The sequence below is a fragment of the Pseudorca crassidens genome, chromosome 8, assembly GCF_039906515.1.
Source record: "Pseudorca crassidens isolate mPseCra1 chromosome 8, mPseCra1.hap1, whole genome shotgun sequence".
Taxonomy (NCBI): Eukaryota; Metazoa; Chordata; class Mammalia; order Artiodactyla; family Delphinidae; genus Pseudorca; species Pseudorca crassidens.
This window is the reverse complement of record NC_090303.1, coordinates 33,582,976-33,603,702: the sequence shown is the minus strand read 5'-3', so window position 1 is coordinate 33,603,702 and position 20,727 is coordinate 33,582,976. Positions and strand designations below refer to the sequence as shown.

Here is a 20,727-nt window from a genome sequence, read left to right as displayed (position 1 = left end):
GGCTTTCTTTTTTTATTTTAAGGACTGTGGCAGGAAGGGAATAATATCTGTTTATGCTGAAAATATGTAGAAGTCTTTCAAATTAGTGTCCATTAGAACAGGTTGCTGGCTTTTTTATGAATTATGGTAGCAGGTTCTACTATAGACTATCACTTATCTTTGCACAAAATCCTTCACAGAGGAAACAAAACCTTCCACATACCTGCCTCAAAACAGTTTTTTCACCATAGTATTATATACTTGAGTTTTGAACAGTCAGCAACTATTAAATGTGCCATGAAACACGCATAATACTTAGCAAAAAGGACTCTGGATTTTAAATGTTTCTATCTTTACATCTTGTGAGATAATGATAACTTATTATAATGCCAGTGAACACACTTCCCAAAGAAATGTATCACACTTCTGAATACTTTAGCTTTATAATGATCTCTCTCGAATAATGTTACAGAAAAATAGAGAAAGGTGGAATAAATTAATATTTGGCCTAAAATAGATATTGAATATATGTGCATGAAAAAGGTTAATATTTTCATTTGGTGTAAGTTTTGAGTTTCATGTACGTCACCGGCTATAAATCTCCACAGGTGTTCTTCAAGGAAGGTGCTATCATCTTTATTTGACATTTGGGGTTGCTCAGTCTGAGAAGTTAAGGAACCTTCTCATGGAAGTAAAACTTGTCCATTGGTCTAGATCTCAGGGATAGCTCAAAAAGTAGTGCTGTTTGCCCACCTGAAAGAGGTGACAAACTTATAGCAAATTTACTTACTGAATAAAAGAGCTTCCAGTACAAATAAGACAAATTTATTTTAGAAGTAAATAGCACTCAACTCCATTATACATTAGGATTGCTGACTCTTAACTTATAGGTCTGTTCTCATCCATTCTGCGAGAACAAGCAAATCTTAGGCATGATGGACCAAAATGGATAGTGCTGGATGGCGATATTGATCCCATGTGGATTGAATCACTAAATACTGTCATGGACGATAACAAGGTGAGTAATACCTCAGTGCTAAACCTTAAATGTAACACCTGGAGTGTACTGCGTTCCATTCACTTGTTGACTTTAATACCAGTTTCAGGCATTAACCTGATATTCTTTATGTAATTACTACTTTGATGTGGCACCTTCCTGGTAATTCTCTTAATTTCACTATTAAAGAATTTAAGGGAATACATTTTTTCTTGTCTATAAATTTAACCATCTTTAAAGAGAGATATGTATCCAAGGATTTAGTTCATCCAATCTTAACATTTTCTAAGAGCTAGGTGTAAATTATTATTATATCTTCTCTTTAAGTATGGACTACTTGGATAATAAAAGAATGAGTTTGTGCCCTATGTTAATTGGCTAAATTTAGCTCTTGAAATTAAGTAGTTCCTATGGCTACAGATTTGAGTATGCATTCCTAAGCATTTTGCCGTGGTTAATCCAGAATTTCCAGCAAAAATAAAAGGTGAAGATACAGGTCTCTGAGACACCATTGAAGCAACCCAAAGCCTACTGTTAGGGTCAGGAGAAAGAAATCATTAATTGTCATTGCTATAGAATAGTAGTAGTAACCCCCTTAACCTAAGAGTAATTACTGTTTTCTGAACCAAGACATTGTCTATCATAAAATATGGGTCTAAGATCTTTATACTTGCATGAGTTTCTACAGGAAAATTTAAAATTGTGATAGTTCAGATTCTAAATAAAGTTTATTTCTTATGGCATTCAGGCCTTTTTATGTAATCAACTCTTAAAACAAGGGTCTTATATTTAGTAATAATTACCACAGTTATTTAAAGGTTGGCATGAGTGAGTCCATGTTGGTGAGTTTGTTCCTCAGGGGTTAACGAGCTCCCCTGAGGATGAACCGAGATCTTTATTCAGACTGCATTTCATTGTTTGTTTTTTATTTGTTTTTGTAACAAACAACATTTTTAAAATGGAAGGATAGTTGAGTTACAATGTTGTGTTAATTACTGCTGTACAGCAAAGTGAGTCAGTTATGCATACACACACACACACACACACACACACACGCACGCACGCGCACACACACACACACACACACTCTTTTCCATGATGGTTTATCACGGGATACTGAATATAGTTCCCTGTGATATCCAGTAGGACCTTGTTATTTATCCATCCTATATATATTCCGACTGCATTTCTAGCTCAGGCAGTGACCTCATAGCCTTTGGCACTTCTCCTGGGGGAAGGACTTTGTGCTGTTTTGGAAAGTTAGCAGCCTTGCCTTTGCTCCCTAATGAAATGGGCACTTTTGTGCTGTGCTGCTCTGTCCAGGTGCTGACCTTGGCCAGCAATGAACGCATAGCTCTCACTCCCTCTATGAGGCTGCTGTTCGAGGTTCATCACTTAAGGACAGCAACCCCAGCTACTGTTTCCAGAGCTGGTATTCTATACGTGAACCCACAAGATTTAGGCTGGAATCCGTGAGTATTGCTTTTATTTTAATTGTGGTAAAATATGCATGAATGTCGAATTTACCATTTTAACCATTTTTAAGTGTAAAGTTCAGAGGCATTGAGTACATTCACGTTGTTGTACGACCATCATTACCATCCATCTCCAGAACCTTTTGCGTCTTCCCAGACTGAAGCCCAAAGGCACTAAGCAGTAGCCCTCCCAGCATCCCCACCTCCTTTCTACTTTCTCTCTATGAATTTGAATACTCTAGGTGCTTCTTATAAATTGAATCATATAGTAATTGTCTTTTTGTGCTGGGCTTATTTCACTTAGCATAATGTCTTCAAAGTTCATGCATGTTACAGCAGGTGCCGGAATGTCCTTCCTTTTCAAAGCTGAATGATATTCCATTTGGTAGAGATATATATATCTCATATTGTTTATCCATTCATCCTTCTGTAGATACTTGGGCTGCTTCTCCCTTTTGACTGTTGCAAATAATACTTCTGTGAACACGGGCATAATCTCTTTGAGTCCCAGCTTTCAATTATTTTTTGATATGTACAAGCTGAACAGCTAGATCATATGGTAATTCTGCTTCAAATTTTTGGAGGAACTGCCATACTGTTTTCCATTAGTGGCTACTCCATTTTACGTTCCCATCAGTAGAGCACAAGAGTTCCAATTTCTGCATGACCCCACCAATACTTGTTATTTTCTCTATTTTTTATAATAACCATCCTAATGGGTGTGGAATGGTATCTCATTCCAGTTTTGATTTACATTTTTCTAATGATTAATCATTTGAGCATCTTTTCATGTGTTTATTGGCCATTTGTATATTTTCTTCGGAGAAATGCCCATTTCAGTCCTTTGCCTATTTTTTAATCTAGTTGTTTGGGTTCTTTGTTGTTTTTGTGAACATTTCTTTTTTTAATCTTAGGTTTCTAAGAATGCTAAACCTGTATTTGATTATTTGAAGAAAATGTTAGCAATTAAATTTAAAGTTAATTAGGCTAACTTAAAAATCACTAAATTAGCACCCGTATGCAGTTGTCATTTTTAGTTGGACATTACCCTGTTCACACCTTGCGCATGTTAAGACATATTTGTTGACTAAGTGAATAAGTAATAATAATAGCTCGTATGGAGCACATAGATATAAGTATATCATTTAGTGAACATTTGTGTGTTTGTATGTATACACATAATATGCATACATGAACAGTGGTGATGCTTTGATTTAGAATAAAGAAGTTTTTTGTGCCCACTTGCTTACTCTTCAGATGCTTACACTTTCCATAATTCGTTCTGGTGGTCCCTTGTCACCCCCTCTCGTATTCCCACTCTGCGCTGTAGAAACATCTGAGCTCTGCACATGAACACGTGCTGGTGCCTGGCATGCTTCTTGTGTCAGATGTCTTCTCTTTACCCCTCCACCCTGCTCTGTGCCCCCAGCGGCCATCCTGTGTGGACCACATCAGTGGGCTCCTTGCCCTCTGGCTTCTGGTTGGTTTGGCCAGTGAGGAGCCCTGGCAGGAAATGAGAGGGAGAAAAGAGAGTGAGGTTAGGCTATTCATTCCCTTGGCTCCCTCCCTGCAGGACCACATCAGGGTGACCGTGACCTTCATCAGCAGGTCCTCTTAAATGTCTCCATGAGATTCTTTGCTTCCAGGTTTTGATAGCCCTTCATTCTCTTGTCCCTGCAGCCGCGGGTGCTCTCACCATTTCTCAGCCATCACCCCATGACATGGCGCTCTCCAGTTTCCCTGCTTCTGCCCACACCTTTGCCAATAGTCCCTTTATTGATCCTTCTCTATTATCCTAATTTGAGGATGACCTCTGTTCCCTGCCAGATGCCTGGCTCATGCACTCCTCCAGGCTACTTTTCTGTGTACTGATTTATTTACTAAAAGTCTCATCCTCTAACTCAGCAGCCAAGTAGAGCCATACCCAGGTTTCTGTGAAAGTAAACTTTCATTGGCTAGGGGAGGGAGTGATTTTTAAAACTCTAAAATGGAGAGTACTCCTTGAGCTAATAGCTCCTTTCCCCAGCTAGGATTTTGACTATCTCCTAGGATGCTTCTGTTGATCGGGAGCTAGCTGACGGAGAATCTCCAGTGCCCCTTGACTCCCCCATATGGAGAGCAGAGGCAGTCTTGTACCACTCACCCCCACTGGTGTGGTCTGATTTCAGTAGTGAATCTCACAGTTCCCAAGGTCTCTGTAGTTCAGTTTTAATAACATACGGAGATTTGTGCTAACAAAAGCGGTCTAAATCCCCATTTAAAGAAAGACTTTTATCTCATAAGTCAAAGGTCACAGTTTGGCAAAAGAGTCACCCAATTTACATTCTTGAGAAAGTTAAACCCCTCTTCACCATTAGGTTTTAATTTTCATATGTGTGACCAAAGGGTCCATCCAGGTCATTATCCAAAATAATGGGAATCTTCTGTAAAGGGTATTTTTATATTTTTACCTCCTACTGCCAGAAACTTTCAATGAACTACCAAAAAGTGGCTATTTCAAGTTGGGGGTGGTATATTTTTAACTCCATATTTATTGGATAATTTATTACCTTACTTTAATGTCATAATATTAAAAATGTGATAGCTTTACATGTATTGACTCATTTAATCCCTAATTACCTTCTGAGATCGATATAGTTATCAACCTAATTTCCCAAACCAGTATCTGTCTCAATTTTCCCTGACTTTTTAATTCGAAAGTGTTCAAAAATATAGAAGAATTGAAAAGGTGGTAGGTAGTACATTGTCCAACCATGCACTCTTTTCCTGCAGTCATCAATTTTTACAGTTTTACCCAATTTAATTTCCTTTGGCTGTACATACACTCCCTCTCACAGGCAGAGAGAGACGTATATTTTATTTTTTTATATTTATTTTTTTATTTGGTTGCACCGGGTCTTAGCTGTGGCTCACGGGCTCCTTAGTTGCAGCAAGGGGGCTCCTTAGTTGTGGCATGTGAACTCTTAGTTGCGGCATGCATATGGCATCTAGTTCCCTAGCCAGGGATCGAACCCGGGCCCCCTGCATTGAAAGTACGGAGCCTTATCCACTGCACTACCGGGGTAGTCCCCTATATTTTCTACTTTTATTTATTTTTGCCGAATTATCTGAAAGTAAGTTGGAGACGTTGACAGTTCATCCCTAAGTACTTCAGCATCTCTCTCCTAAGAACTAGGGTATTCTCCTATATGAACATAATTCAATTAACATACCTAAGAAATTCATCTTTGATATGATACTATCAAAACAAACAGTAATTTTTCACAATTTCCCAGCTACCCTGGGAATTTCCTCTGTAGTTTTAAAAAAAAATCCAGCATCAAAACAAGGACCATGCATTGCATCTACTTATCTCTGTTTTCTCCTTTAATCTAGAATATCCACCCACCTTTTTCTTTCATGACATTTACAGTTTTGAAGAGAACAAGCCAGACATTTCGAAGAATAACCCATTGGTGGTTACAAAGTGGGTCAACCCTTCTGTCTCCATATATTAGGTGACATTTTCAGTAAAGAACTTTTTGTCTTCTTCCCTTCTACTCTCCTTCCTCCCTTCCTTCCTTTCTCTCTCTCTTTTTCACTCTTCCCCCTTCCTTTGTTCTTTTTGAGGAGTGTCATTTTCTATTCATGGCTTCTTTTGTCTTAGTTCAGTGGGTTATGATTCATTGCCAACAGTATTCTTTTGCATGCTCAAGTTGCCCCAAATTTTGCCAGCAGGACCCCCTTCAAGCCAGCCTCTTGCATGTTCTTTTGTACTTGTTCTCCTAAGTCTGAGCATTTTGCTTTCTGACTAACGCAGATGCTTCTGGCTCATCTCAGACTTTACTTCCCCTACGCTTCTTTCACCCATTTCTCTAAGCAGCTGGAAGTGACTGCTTTCTGTATAAGGAGTGGTATTTAGAATCCAAGATAGGGATGCTAGGAGGGCTCATTGCCACTGGTATGTCATTGCTTCTAGACCCTTCAGTGAACAGAGTTAGGAAATATATTTTCTTAATTCATATTATGGGAACTGATAAGATATTTTGGATAGAAGAGATTATGAAATACTATGTTCATAGTATCCCTTTGGGGTTCATAGTATCTCTGTGGGACTAAATAGAATGCCATTATTGCTTAAGCTACTTGGAATATTTTTGTTAAAATTCACTGAGCTATTTAAAAGCATAATTTTATGTCCACATTTTACAGGTATGAGGTCAAACAACATCCTTAAAGTTACATCATTATGTGACTAGCTCTAGAAATCAAATACTATTTTAATTCTGAGTTCTAAGTAAGTTTACCGGAAGAATCCTAGACAGTTCATATATATCTGTTGAGATCTTGAGACAATAGAGAAAGCAGGAGTTAGAAGAAAATTTCTGAAGATTATGATCAGTGAGAAGTTTTTCTAGTAGAAAAGAATAAAATGCACGGAGAGGGAAAAACAAACAGGTAATGAATTAAATTCATTTATAATTATTTAAATTATTAAAATTATTTAAAGTGAGCATAAGTGAAAGTGAGATCTACCAAACTGTGTATCGCATGGCTTGTACATAATGATAGGAAAACGCAGGAGTATTTCTGGAATTTTGTCTGATTCCTGGAAGATAACTTTTGGTAGCCACAACTTGAGATCATACTTCCTTCTCTATTACTTTAGCTGAAAATACTCCTTTTTTAAAAATTGACTTTATTGAAATATAGTTGATTTACAATGTTATGTTAGTTTCAGGTATACAGCAAAGTGATTAAGTTATACATATATATATAATAGTTTGCCTCTGCCAATCCCAAACTCCCAATCCATCCCTCCCCCATGGCAACCACAAGTCTGTTCTTTGTGTCTGTATGTTTCTATTTTGTATTGATAGATAAGTTCATTTGTGTCATATTTTATATTCCACATATAAGTGATATTATATGGTATTTGTCTCTCTTTCTGACTGACTTCACTTAGTATAATAATCTCTAGGTCCATCCATGTTGCTGCTGCTGCAAATGGCATTATTTCTTTCTTTCTTTTTTTCAACAGCTGAGTAATATTCCATTGTATATATATACCACGTCTTCTTTATCCATTCACCTGTCTGTGGACATTTAGGTTGTTTCCATGTCTTGGCTATTGTGAATAGTGCTGCTATGAACACAGGGGTGCATGTATTTTTTCGAATTATATTTTTTTCCTGATATGTGCCCAGGAGTGGGATTGCTGGATCATATGGCAATTCTACTTTTAGTTTTTTTGAGAAACCTCTGTACTGTTTTCCATAGTGGCTGTACCAATTTACATCCCCACCAACAGTGTAGGAGGATTCCCTTTTCTCCCTATCCTAGCCAACATTTTTTATTTGTAGATTGTTTAAGTATGGCCATTCTGACCAGTGTGAGGTGGTACCTCATTGTAGTTTTGATTTATATTTCTCTAGTTTTAGCTGAAAATATTCTTTTGCCTTTGTCTCACTCATTGTCTCACCTGCATTGGATAAGCTTGTTGTCTTCTACCCCTTCAATCCCATCCTTTCATCTTTGGATATTGTTTATATGTGTAAACATACAGATTCAGAAATCATCAAAGTACACTCCTGATCTGTGGGTCCTTTTAACTTCTGCTATTTTCCAGGCCACTGTGAATAATAGAAAACCCAGCTATAGCTGTGAGGGGCAAACTATAGAGAACTCTGATGAATTCCTGCTATCCTGTATGACAGGATTCCGACCGCAGACTACAGAGTAATACATAAAAAAGTCTTCAGAAGCCTGAAGACTTTGGCTACCTATATAGTTTCCAAACTGCTGGACTTTAGACTTCCTGTGATGTGCCTATAGCAGTTCTAGAGAAGGAAGAAGAGCAACACAGCTGCTTATATGGAATATATTTGCAAGCACTGATGAGCCAAAGATTCTCTGTTAGTGACCTAGACGTTGGCATTAAGATGATGCATTAAGGCATCATAATGTAGCTATTTCCTGAGGCAGGGGCAGCAGTGTGGGTGATCACTTATGTAGGTAAGGAATAAATAAGTATGATATTTTCACTTGTGTGTTGTATGATAGCAGTGTGTTTCATTTGGCCATGTTCAAATCTACAGCATCTTTTAAAAATCAGGAGAAACTTTTATATGAAGTAAGGTGAAAGGAATTGCCAACAGTACAAAAGTATAGCTTCAGTTTTTGCCGTTGCTGAAGATAATTTGCTGTCTTTTAATGTTTACTAAATTTAGCAGTAATTTATACATGAAATTTAAAACTGTCCATATTTAACAATACAGACTTTTTTTTTTTTTTTTTTTTTTTTTTTTTACTTCCAGTGCTGTGTGGTGTGCTTGACCTCTAGCAGAGGTCATTTTGGTTGGTTGTTTTTTTTCCCCCGGTCAGGATCAGCTCTTACCACGTCTCCTGGTTTGATAGAACTAACTTTCTTATTTGTGGACGTAATTGGTACAACAGTATCATTTGCTCGTGGGCCTGGTCGGCTCTCCCTTTGAGACTTTGGCTACTGCCGACGTGGGTCAATGAAGTAGCTCTTACATGTCCCCTAAGTTCAAAGACCAATTCCGCCTCTTGGGGCTGTGTTGACACTGCAGCTCCTAGTTACCCCTGCACAGCCTTCTGACCCCACAGAGACCAAAGACAGGGGTGGGGAGTAAGGGTAGAATTTGCTACATGCATCAGGGCACTGCCTACCAACCCTTAAGCCCTACCGAACATACTGTCTTTAGGCGATGATCAGAGAGGCAGAGCCAGGATCTGAACTCAGTTCTCTCAGTTCTCCCAAATCCACCAACTCTGTGCTAATGAGTAGCACTGATTGAGAATTTGTTATATGCCAGATGTTAATGTAAGCACTTAATACATGAGAACTCGTTTGCTGCTCACAACAACCCTAGGAAGTGCATTTCATTATTATCTCCATTGACAGATGAGAAACTTGAGGCACAGAGAGGTTAACTGACTTGCCCAAGGTAACAGAGTTAAAAAGTGGATAAAGACCCAGGCAGTCTTAGAGCTCCATCTCCCTAAGCAGTTCTCTCCCCTGCCCCCCTCCCCGCAGTAAGCTCTGGATACTAAGATTCCACTTCTGACAGCTTATGAAGAGTAAAATGAGTAGCTGAGTGGTAGGTGTAGCCTTCATTCCCACTACCTAACACCTGCATTCCATTGTTCCATGGTGCCCACTGGATGCAACTCGTGGAGCCCCAGAAGTGGTCTCTCAGTTGCCATCATGCAACTGGACTGCAGCTGATAATCATTCCTCTTGGACCTGAAAAAGTTTTGACAGTGGATATTTTATAAATCTAGCAGCAGTGTATAGGTAGTTGAATATTTAATAAAACCCTATTGTGAAGGCTTGTGAATATCAAAGGGAGCCTTTTCTAAGATAATCATCTCGCCTTAATTTCTTCTGATATTAAAAATATGAAATCTGGGCTTCCCTGGTGGCGCAGTGGTTGAGAGTCCGCTTGTTGATGCAGGGGACGCGGGTTCGTGCCCCGGTCCGGGAAGATCCCACATGCTGCGGAGCGGCTGGGCCCGTGAGCCATGGCCACTGAGCCTGCGCGTCCGGAGCCTGTGCTCCGCAACGGGAGAGGCCACGGCAGTGAGAGGCCCGCGTACCGGAAAAAAAAAATATATATATATATGAAATCTGATTTGCTTAAAGCAAGGTGTAGCTGTCATGGGTCTGGTCGCACTGCGTCTCTGGTGGCAGCTATATGTATTTGTGATCACTGCTTCCTATTTGATGAGAACTCTGAGCAGTTGTTTTTCACGTCATATCATACAGTTTCTTTCCAGAGACTACTGTGGGTGCTACTAAGTCATGTTTCATTTTATTGATAAGTAGTGTTTTATTAATATGTTAGAGATATGAATGTATCAAAATTCGTAACATTTTATAAGCTTCAGATTCATACGCATGTACCCAAGTGTGAGATACCATTTTAGAGCCACTTACTGGAACCACATTATCAGCTATCAGGTTAGAGTTACATTCAGTCCAGTGAACAAGGAGGGACTTGGAAGTAGCCCCTATGGAATTTTCACCTTTTTATTTGTAACTGATTTCTCATTACTAAGTAATTGATGCCAGTTTTCATCAAGAAAGATCCCAAGCTGTTTTCATAAATAAAGCCTACCCTCTGAAAATACTTTCAGTCCTCTAGGAAATGACAAACTGTACTTCCTTATAAATGCTCAGTAATGGCCTACTTACCGTCTATTATGTTGTGTTTCTAAGTGCTATTAGGAGTTTCTTTTACATTCTTTTCATTAAGGTAAAAATGGCCATTAAAACAAGTTTTTAAAGGGTCATTTTAAAATATTTGCCATTTGAAAAATAGAATGAACCCACTCAATGTTTCCCTGAAGTGTTGGACCAAGCTGTGTTGAAGGGGGAAGCTTTTGAGTTGGTGGAATTTTCCTTTTCAAGCCCGGTGCCCCATAAAAGCTTTTCTGTGTTCTTCATCAGGTATGTGGCCAGTTGGATAGACAGAAGGCAGCATCAGTCAGAAAAGGCCAATTTAACGATTCTTTTTGATAAATACATTCCTGCGTGCTTGGATAAGCTGAGAAGAAGCTTTAAAACCATCACTTCAATTCCAGAGAGCAGCCTGGTGCAGGTTTGTCCTGGGTCACACCGTTTCACACTCTAGTCCTGATGTGGTAGTGTGGCTTGATCAAAATAGAAGTTCTTGCTTGTTCAAAAAGATGCAATGGTTTCTGGCATGGTTATGTTGCTCCAACCCTCCCCCACCCCAGCCCCCGTGTTCCCCAGTGCTTTTTGCAATCGTCTGTCACACGCCTATCACATGCTATGACCATTTGGGTTTGTGGTCTGTTTCTTTCACAAGACTGTGAACCAGAGGACTGAAGCCACCTTTTACCATTTTTATATCTCCAGAGATTTCCATAATGCCAAGCACATAGTAGGTCCCAATACATTATTGAATCATTGCGTTCTTCCCAAGTATATTTGCGTGGAATAAGAAGAACAGGATAGTAACAGCCTCATTTATTTTTCTGTTTCCTAAGTAACTGGCCCAGAGAAGGTGCTCAGTGTGTTGTTTTTGAGTACAAAAACATTCATGCAATTAAAGATGTTGGCCGGTGAGTAAGAGAAAGCTTCTGAACTCCGCCTCGTCGGGCACCACCCTGCCAGGCCTCCCACTCTCTCTTCCCTTTCTTTTCTCCCCCTCCCAAAAATAGTCCTCAAGTCAGGTCAGTGTAGTTCATAGTATTTCAGGGTCAGATTTTTTTTTTCTGATCCTCATTGTGAGACAGCTGGTTAGAGTGAAGAGTATATATGATACATTGTCATGGCAGCAAATGAAAATAATTCACAGCACACAGAAATGAAGGTTGTGATCTTAATCTCAGCGTGAAGAATAACTATCCCCAGCCTTTACAAGTCTAAAACTTGACAGAAGGTTAACAGTTAGAAACCTTTATTTGTGTCTCTTTAGGAGCAAAATTGGTTTTGAAGTACTTTGTTACCGTGAAGTTACTATGATACAGAATTTGTTTGAAGCTAAATTAGAAATAGTCACAAGCATAATAAGAAGAGAAAGTTCAGGGTTTCGGGTAATTCACACACCAATTAAGAAAACGATAGTCTTCAACAGTAATTATCTGAGGTATAATTTATTTCTGAAAGCAGGTCTGAATTTATTCATAATGAATTAATTTTGTGGTTAGCCTAATTAGACGTCCTCTGGTGTAATACTTGCAAAAAAGCAAGTGTCGAGTTCCTTCTCAACTTGACTTGTGTATTTGTGTTTCTCTGTGGTGTGAACTTTTTCATTCAAGAGTAGTGTGAAAATAAGTCAGTAGGAATTAATATGATTTTTGCTCTCACTTCCTCCTTTTGTAGTACTCAGAAATGGCATTTTATCCTTAACTCCTTTTTTGGCTGCTGTTGTATAAAGTCGTCTCTTTGCAGTGATTGCTTATAAGGACAAAATTTGAGACAAAAATGAGCGTACAGGAGAATAGCTTAAGAAGACTACCTTATTTTTATTGAAGTATAGTTGATTTACAATGTTGTGTTATACATACTGGTATACAGAAAACTGATTCAGTTATGTATATATGCACACACATATATACACATATATATGTATGTATATATATTCTTTTTCATATTCTTTTCCACTGTGGTTTATGACAGGATATTGAATATACTTTGTGCTATACAATAGGACCTTGTTGTTTATCCATTCTACATACACTAGTTTGCATCCGCTAATCCCAAACTCCCAATCCATCCCTCCAGCCCCACTTCCCCTTGACAACCACAAGTCTATTCTCTATGTCTGTGAGTCTGTCTCTGTTTCATAGATAAGTTCGTTTGTGTTATATTTTAGATTCCACATACAAGTGATATCATGTGATATTTGCCTTTCTCTGTCTGACTTCACTTAGGATGATAATCTCTAGGTCCATCCATGTAGCTGTAAATGGCATTATTTCATTCTTTTTAAAAGGCTACTTTAAGAAATTAATGTACTGTGTTTTCCAGTATATGAAACTTTTTTGCTTTACATTTGGTAAGGTGTTTTAACTCATTCAGAATATGCACCAGGGTATGCGTTTATTAATTGCTGGCACAGAGCTTAAAATGTTTTCCAAGTACTGTGTTTGGGAGAAAACAGAAAAAATCAGGTGAGTTATCAGCAAGTTCAAATCAGTGGATAATGTCATATGCAGACCTTTCAGTCTTTTTCATTTTGATTTTAACAGTTCCTTAGACTCACATGGCTTCTACTCAGGAATAGCAAAGCCTCAGAGTTTTACATTATTTTTCTTGATAACAAATCGGTGAGTTTTATTCCATTAGAAGATTATTTTAAATTGGCAATCACGGCACAATATAAAATAATGGAAATCAAGAGAGACTGAAAAATATAACAGGCGCTCAACTATTTAAATTTTGAAAACATTTCCAAATTATGTCCAGGACCCAGTTTCCATGTTACCATGGATTTTCCCCACCTCTCATGGTTGGGAAGGAGAGGCACACACATGACGTGCTTTGTTATAGCTTCCGTAGCTGTGTGTATGATAGTGATAAAAATCTACTGCTGCCTCCAAAAACTGGGGGAAGGGTATCATGAGTTTTGAGGGTCTATGACAGTACTAAGTCATGAAAACCAGTTTTGTGCTTTAGAGCAGGGGTCCCCAACCCCCGGGCCTCGGACCAGTACCGGCCCCATGGCCTGTTAGGAACAGGGCCACACAGCAGGAGGTGAGCGGCGGGCCAGCGAGGAAGCATCATCTGCCTCTCGCTCCCCGTTGCTCCTCCGCATTGCTCACATTACCTCCTGAACCATCCCCCCCACTGCCCCCGCCGTCCTTGGAAAAATTGTCTTCCACGAAACCGGTCCCTGGTGCCAAAAAGTTGGGGACCGCTGATTTAGAGAACTAGCTCAAAAACATGTTCATTTTGGTTATGATTTCACATGACAGAGGTGTTTGCAGCAGCCATGTTCCCTCGTTGCTGACCTGATTGCCCTGGACACGGAGTGTGTTTCAGACCAATAGAGCCGTTTCACCCGGAGGTGAAGAGCAAGTTCCTGAACAGCCTTTCTTCCAGGGTTAACTTTAGTGTCCTGTCTAAAAAATGCCAGAGGCTAAGGCTGTCAGTCCGGCTTTCTAAATTTATGACAACAGGTGGGGGAAACAGCTGCTGAAGTACTAAGGGAAAGTCGGTTATCTAAACGTCCAACCGTGGGAAATGGTTACATAGCCTTTCCATCTAGTGCCTTCATTCCCAGGGATATTGTAGGGCAACACTTAGGGAAAAGGAAAAATGCCTTTAGTTTGTTTTTAAGTGAGAAAGTGGTCTATGGAATATACCCACTATGTGTAGTATGTAGTAGTATGACTCCCTATTTATAAAAAAGACAGCACAGCTATATCCCCATTATTTTTTTCTTTTTGGTTTTATGTATTTCTCTTTATTACGGTGATTGTTGGAGGATTTATGATAATAGGGTTTTTTTTTTAACAGTTTGTTGTTACCTAGAAGATTAGTTTGGTTGATGGTGGCCAAGGATGTCCACTGCTGACTCAGAAACCCAAGGCCGCCATTTTTGTGTCTCACAGGGTAGCAAATCACAGAATCTCTTAAGGGTACAGTGGATTTGTTAATAAGCCCTGTGAACTTACTTCAGTGTTTTAAAAAAAGTTTCCCTGAAAGAATGGCTTTTTCTTTTTCTTCAGACTCTTTGCACTCTTTTGGAATGTTTGTTGACTCCTGAAAATGTACCTTCTGACAGCCCGAAGGAAGTTTATGAGGTCTATTTTGTCTTTGCTTGTATCTGGGCATTTGGAGGCATTCTACTACAAGATCAGGTATGTGTAGAAATAGTTTATAGAACCAGTTTTATTTGGGGGGAAATATTATTCTGTGTGATCCCTATGGGGTTTTTAAAAATGTGTATTATCATAAATCTATCCTACTTGCCCTATTCTCTCCTAAGCCTGTAACGTTGTCAGCAAGCTCGTTCAGGCTGGTGGTGCTCTCTTTGGCTGATAAGGTCAAATCCATAGCCTTCCATCAGATCTGTCTTCTGAATTCAAGGTTCCATGTCAATACCAGCAGTGTTTCAGTGTGCCTGAGACAGGGTGCTTCATCTGCCCCACCCCCATATTTGCTCTTCCTCTTTCGTCTTTTCCTCAGTGATGCATTTCTCCCAGTTGCTCTAGTTAAAAACCTGGGAGACATCATCTTATTTCTGCATCCCATGGTCATCAGATTCTTTCAGTTAGAAAATAGCTGTCACATCTGTCCCCTCTTCTCTATCCCTACAGCCTTAATTCAGGGGTGTATCATCTTTAGATTGTTGTGGGCTACCACATTGTTTTGGCTTGGACTCCCATAACAAAGTATCATACCCTGGGTGGCTTAAACAACAGAAATTTACTTTCTCTCAGTTCTGGAGGCTGCAAGTCCAAAGTCAAGGTGCCAGCACGGTTGAGTTCTGGCGAGGACCCTCCTCATGCCTTGCAGACGGATACCTTTTTCTGTGTCCTCACATGGCAGAGAGAGAGAAAGATAAAAAGTCTTCTTATGTCTTTTCTTGTAAAGTCGCTAATCTAAACATAATCACCTCCCAAAGGCCCCATCTCCAAATACCATCACATTGGGGATTAAGCCTTCAGCATATGAATTTTGGTGGGGAGATAATTCAGTCCACAGCACATAATAACATTCAAATTGGCTTCCAGGTCTCTAGTCCTCTTACCCTCTAAGTAGTCTCACACATGATTCCTAGGGTAATTGTTGTGAACCACAGTCAGCCTCAGGCTGGTTCCTTTCCATTGTTCTTTCCTTCAGCCTAAAGTGAAGCTATCATTCCTACACAGCATTGCTAGTACAGTCCGTTTGTGGCTTCTGAGTTCTTCTGGGCAAACACTTGAGATACGAACTTGCATAGATGTGGGCACACACACGTGCGCTCACGCCCACACACGACGCATACCACACACAAACTGCTTAGACTTGCCGAAGTACAAAGGGGGAGTTTTTCACCTTTAGAATTTGCACATCTAATCTCTCCCATGCACCTCTCTGTATAGATTTTTTCATGTAATCTTTACAATAATTCTTCAAGGTATCCTCACTGTGCAGATAAAGTAAAGCTCAGAGAGGCAAAGTAACTTGACTGATGGGAAATGATGACATCAGGATTCCCACTCATGTATCTCTCTCTCCACAAGCCATCCATGGTACACCAGGATCTCTTATGGTCATAGTGCTTCTATGGGTACCTCTGAATCTTTGAATTAAAAATAGATAGCATATGTCTTCCAGGCTTCCCTAAATGTCTCCAGATGTAAACAGGGAATTTAAATTGGAAGGCATCACAGCCAAGAATGACCCAAATTTGTTGGTTTACTCACTGTAGGTTCTAAAATCCATGGTTGCTATAACCTGAGGGCCAGTTCCTCTTCTTGTTACTAGGTAACCATAAATTATATCTATAAATAAATCTGGCATTCACTTGGCAGTCTATATCTTATTCTGACCCTTCTCAGAAGCCACATTTCCTTCAGTAATCTCCAAGTGCTTTCTAAAGAATATAGCCTCTGTTGCCTGAGTGAGAATATTGGGTGACTTCACATGGTTTTTCTCAAAGGCAAAATTTACATGTGTGGATTTCTCCTTCATGGAGACCACATGCAGACTCTCCCTCTCTCCCCCTCTCCCCTTCTCCCCCAAAACCTCATGGGTTTTGTCTTTTTTCCAGTGTTCTCCAGAAGGGTTTTCCTTTTCCAGGGCCTACAACCAGGTAAAAATCACATGAGTAGGAGGTTGACAGCTGAGATCTTTCTACTCCTGATCATAACAGCTCACCTTCCTCCCAGCTGATCCTCTTTTCATCTTTGCAGTTTCCCAACCTGGCAGCCTTCCAGCCAGTTATTCAAGCTAGCAGCTGGGCATCGCATGGTCCCCTTCCTCTCCCAGACACTCTTTCCCCAATTAATAGTTATCATCATCATCATCATCATCTTTAAACTTTCAAAAAGACTTTAACTGTGAAGCGTTCAAAAGAGAGGCTATGAAGTTGGAAACATGAATGAAGCAGACCCCAGAAAGAGTCTTAGGATAGCCATTTATTCAACAAATTTGGGTGCCTACTGTATGTCAGGGAACGTGCTCAGGGCTCTTAATAGGCTAGCTCGCTGAATCTTCAAAAAAATAAATCCTGTCTATATAGGTACAACTATTCTTCTTTTACAAAAAAGAAACTGAAACTTAGATAAGTTAGCCTGCTTGGGAACATGGCTAACTAATGTCTGAGGCAAGTTCAAGCTGCAGCAGACTGACTCAGGACCTGTGTTCTTAACCCAGGCTGTTGCAAACACCTTCCAAAATTGGCCCCCCATCAACCCTCCCTGAGCCTCCTATAAACAGCCGTTATCCTTTCTCACTTGGCTTCTGAAGTAAGCTCCTCACTGGTCTTTCCGCTTCTATACTTGCCCCATAATCCATTATTCACTCAGCAGCCAGAGTGATTTTTTTTTAATGTAAATTGGATTATATGATACACTACTGAGTTTACAACACTTTAATTGCTTTTAAGATAAAACTTTAAAATTTAATACTCTTTACACAGCCTCTGGATCTGGCGCTGCCTCTCTCCCTACTTCTTCCTCTGCTGCTGCCTCCCCTCGCTCCCCTCCAGCTGCACCGGCCAGTTTCTGGAACACAGGTTGTTTCGTACCGTAAGATATTTGCACATGCTGACCTCTTCCTGCTTCCTGGAATGGTCTTCTCTCTAATATGTGCCTGTTCTCAGAGATGGCTTCCCTGAACATCCAGTTAAAACAGATTCACCCATTTCTCTCACAACGTCGCCTTTCAAGGCGCCTGTTTATATATTTGTCCTTTTATTGGCTTCACCTCTGCTTGCACCATGCTTCCTCATGGCTTCCCCTTTCTCTTTCCCATAAACTCTATGAGGGCAGAAACCCTGTTTGTTTTCTTCCCCACTATAGAACAAAATGCATTTCAGTGAGAGAATGAATGATTCAAAATTTGTCATCAAAACCACTTTGCTGATGTAGCGGTTAGGTGAAGCCAATTTTGATGTAAAGTAGAAGTCGTATGTATCCTGCCTACAGAGAATGGTGCCAGATAAGGAATACCTTCTGAATGAACTTGATTTCAGACCAACTTCTGTAGGGTGATAAAAAAAATCTCATGACACCAATCTGAACGTAACTGAAATGAACCTAAACTCATTGACATATGAGTGGTGGTGGGTAGGAATATGAGCTCGGCTTGTTTGGAAAGTGATGGAATCAGCTCCCCCTGCTAAGGCTGATCACCCCTCTCAGCCCCGACCACATTCTCCTATCCTCCAGCCATCCTGTCTGTCTCTATTTGTGTGTGTGAGATAGTGTCTTACAAAAAGTGGGCCGTAGTCCACGGACATAAGGACACCAAAGTAAAAGCAAGTTTAAGAATTCTTCTGGAGAAAAATGGGACTTGAAGTCTTAGATAAGTGAGATTGCTGAATGCAATGGACCATGCACAGTGTTCTTAGAGTTCACCAAAACTCACTTTGCCAGCTCATCCTGGGGATGTAAGAGTCTAGGCCAGGTCATCCTGTAGATACAGAAGGGGTTGTTAGTTGCTAGTACGCAGTTGGAATTTCCCCTCCTGCATCTTCCAAACCCTAATCTAGCAGCAAAGGGCTTGTACCTGTCGTCGTATAAAAGCAGGCACCTTCGGGTTTCCCTGGTGGCGCAGTGGTTGAGAGTCCGCCTGCCGATGCAGGGGACACGGGTTCATGCCCCGGTCTGGGAAGATCCCACATGCCACGAAGCGGCTAGCCCCATGAGCCATGGCCGCTGAGCCTGCGCATCCGGAGCCTGTGCTCCGCAACGGGAGAGACCACAACAGTGAGAGGCCCGCGTACCGAAAAAAACAACAACAACAACAACAAAAAAAAAGCACCTTCTAGCAAGGAGAACCTGTTTCCTACGCTGTCATCTTCTCTGGAAGATTCTCTTCTAGGGCAGGGATTTGTGGAGTTTTCAGCTAGACCACTGAGTTCTGCTGTGCTAGAAAACCAAGTCCAAGTTCTTTCCCTCATGGCAGAGCTGCTCAGATTTCCAATTTCAAAGACCAACAACATTTCAATAATGATTTGGAGGAATGAAATAGGGTTACCAACTGTCTGCTTTTCTAAATAAGGGCATTTATTTTTAAATGACCATTTATTATCACCATAGCTTTATAAAGGGAAGGATATTTTAACGCCAAAAGTTCCAGGAAGGCTATAAGCTCAAAGAACAGTATTTAAATCAATAATATTACTAATTTTTTAAAGTATTCCTTTGTTCTTACTTTCCTCATTTTACCCTCAGTTCATGGAGATATTAGTAGAAATCAATACCACCATTTGCTAACCACTGTCTTATAGCATGGTGATTTGCATGATAGCCCATTATTGAATTGAACAACCTCGGGGTCATTGAAGGTTCATCTAAGCTTACCTTGTTCTTTAAGTTAATAATTACTCCAGAAAATTTGTACCTGATGGACATATGGCAATTATAGCTTTCTGCCTTGATGGTATTGTCATTCATTATAGCTTCCTTCTAGTTATTTATTTTTTCTTGGGTCAGTTACTCAATCCCATGTGTAATTATGAGCCTGTACAGTGCAAACACTGTGTGATCAGCCATATTTGCAGGGGCTTTCTGTGTGTTCAAAATTACTTTTAAGTCCGCAATAAGAATTTCTCTTGCTCTCCTTAGGTTTCTGGTTGTCAAGCTGCATTCAGTCAGTGGTGGCATAAAGAGATGAAAGGAGTGAAGTTTCCATCCCAGGGAACAATTTTTGATTATTATCTGGACCACAAAACTAAGAAATTCTTGCCTTGGGCTGATAAAATCCCCCAATTTACTATGGATCCAGAGGCACCTCTGCAGGTAGGTGTGGGGAACACAGTGCTCTTCAAGCCACGTGTGCTGGTTTGAGCCTTGTTTGTTTGTTTTTGAGCAGTCAGTCTTTTTTTCCCTCCCTGATCAATAAATTACTGTTGGCATGGTCAGCATATAACGTATTTCCTTGGAGAGAAGAATCTCAAGTTATAGGAATGACTAGTGGGATGGTTTCTATATTTCTACAACTTCTTTTTTTAAATTTATTTCAGTTTAATTCTGTGGTAACAGCTTTCTTTAGATTTTCCTAGAAATTGTGTAATTTTATAAAAATCGGAAGCACGCTTCTATTAGTTTAGTGAGTCTTACTTCTGACCCTAGTGTGAATTTCTTAAACAGTGCTTTTCACATATAACTTCTTTCCTTTACTCCTCAAGCCATAAAATGAATGTTTGATCTTCTTACTCATATTTTCAAATTCACATGGCAGCTCACAGATCTCAATGAATCTTTATCATCTTTTAACTGTTTGTAACTTGTCCTACATTTTTATATATCAAGTTATTCTTTAACCATCTTCTGATTCTGCCTCAGTCTGTTTTGCTTTTCATTATATTTCTTTCTCAGCATCACGTCGTTTTGATTGATTTTGGAGCTTAGTATTTCAAGTAGTGCCGTATGAAATGCATACAGGTGATTTCTACACTAACCAGGAGGCACGTAGTGTGAAATAAAAGAAAATCCAGTGCGAGTTTCTTGGAGCTACAGTAACCAAGTACCACAAACTAGGTGGCTTCAACAACAGAAGTTTATTGTCTCACAGTTTTGGAGGCTAGAAGTTGAAAATAAAGGTGTTAGCAGGATTGGTTCCTTCTGAGGGCTGTAAGGGAA

General features: G+C 39.8%; 1 protein-coding gene across 1 annotated transcript; it reads left to right on the top strand.

Moving 5' to 3' along the window:
* The first annotated feature begins 874 nt into the window (after positions 1–874).
* Positions 875–19,932, top strand: LOC137228693 (dynein axonemal heavy chain 11-like). Its single transcript, XM_067745586.1, has 5 exons — positions 875–997; positions 2,300–2,448; positions 10,907–11,057; positions 14,659–14,790; positions 19,711–19,932. The coding sequence occupies exons 1-5, from the start codon at positions 956–958 to the stop codon at positions 19,930–19,932; spliced, it is 696 nt and encodes a 231-aa protein (XP_067601687.1). The 5' UTR covers positions 875–955.
* Positions 19,933–20,727: the final 795 nt, after the last annotated feature.

Coding starts and splice junctions, on each gene's coding strand:
- LOC137228693 (XM_067745586.1), top strand. CDS start 956: ATGTGGATTGAATCACTAAATACTGTCATGGACGATAACAAG. Junction 11,058..14,658: donor CAGAGAGCAGCCTGGTGCAG/GTTTGTCCTGGG, acceptor CTTTTTCTTCAG/ACTCTTTGCACTCTTTTGGA. Junction 14,791..19,710: donor GCATTCTACTACAAGATCAG/GTATGTGTAGAA, acceptor TGCTCTCCTTAG/GTTTCTGGTTGTCAAGCTGC.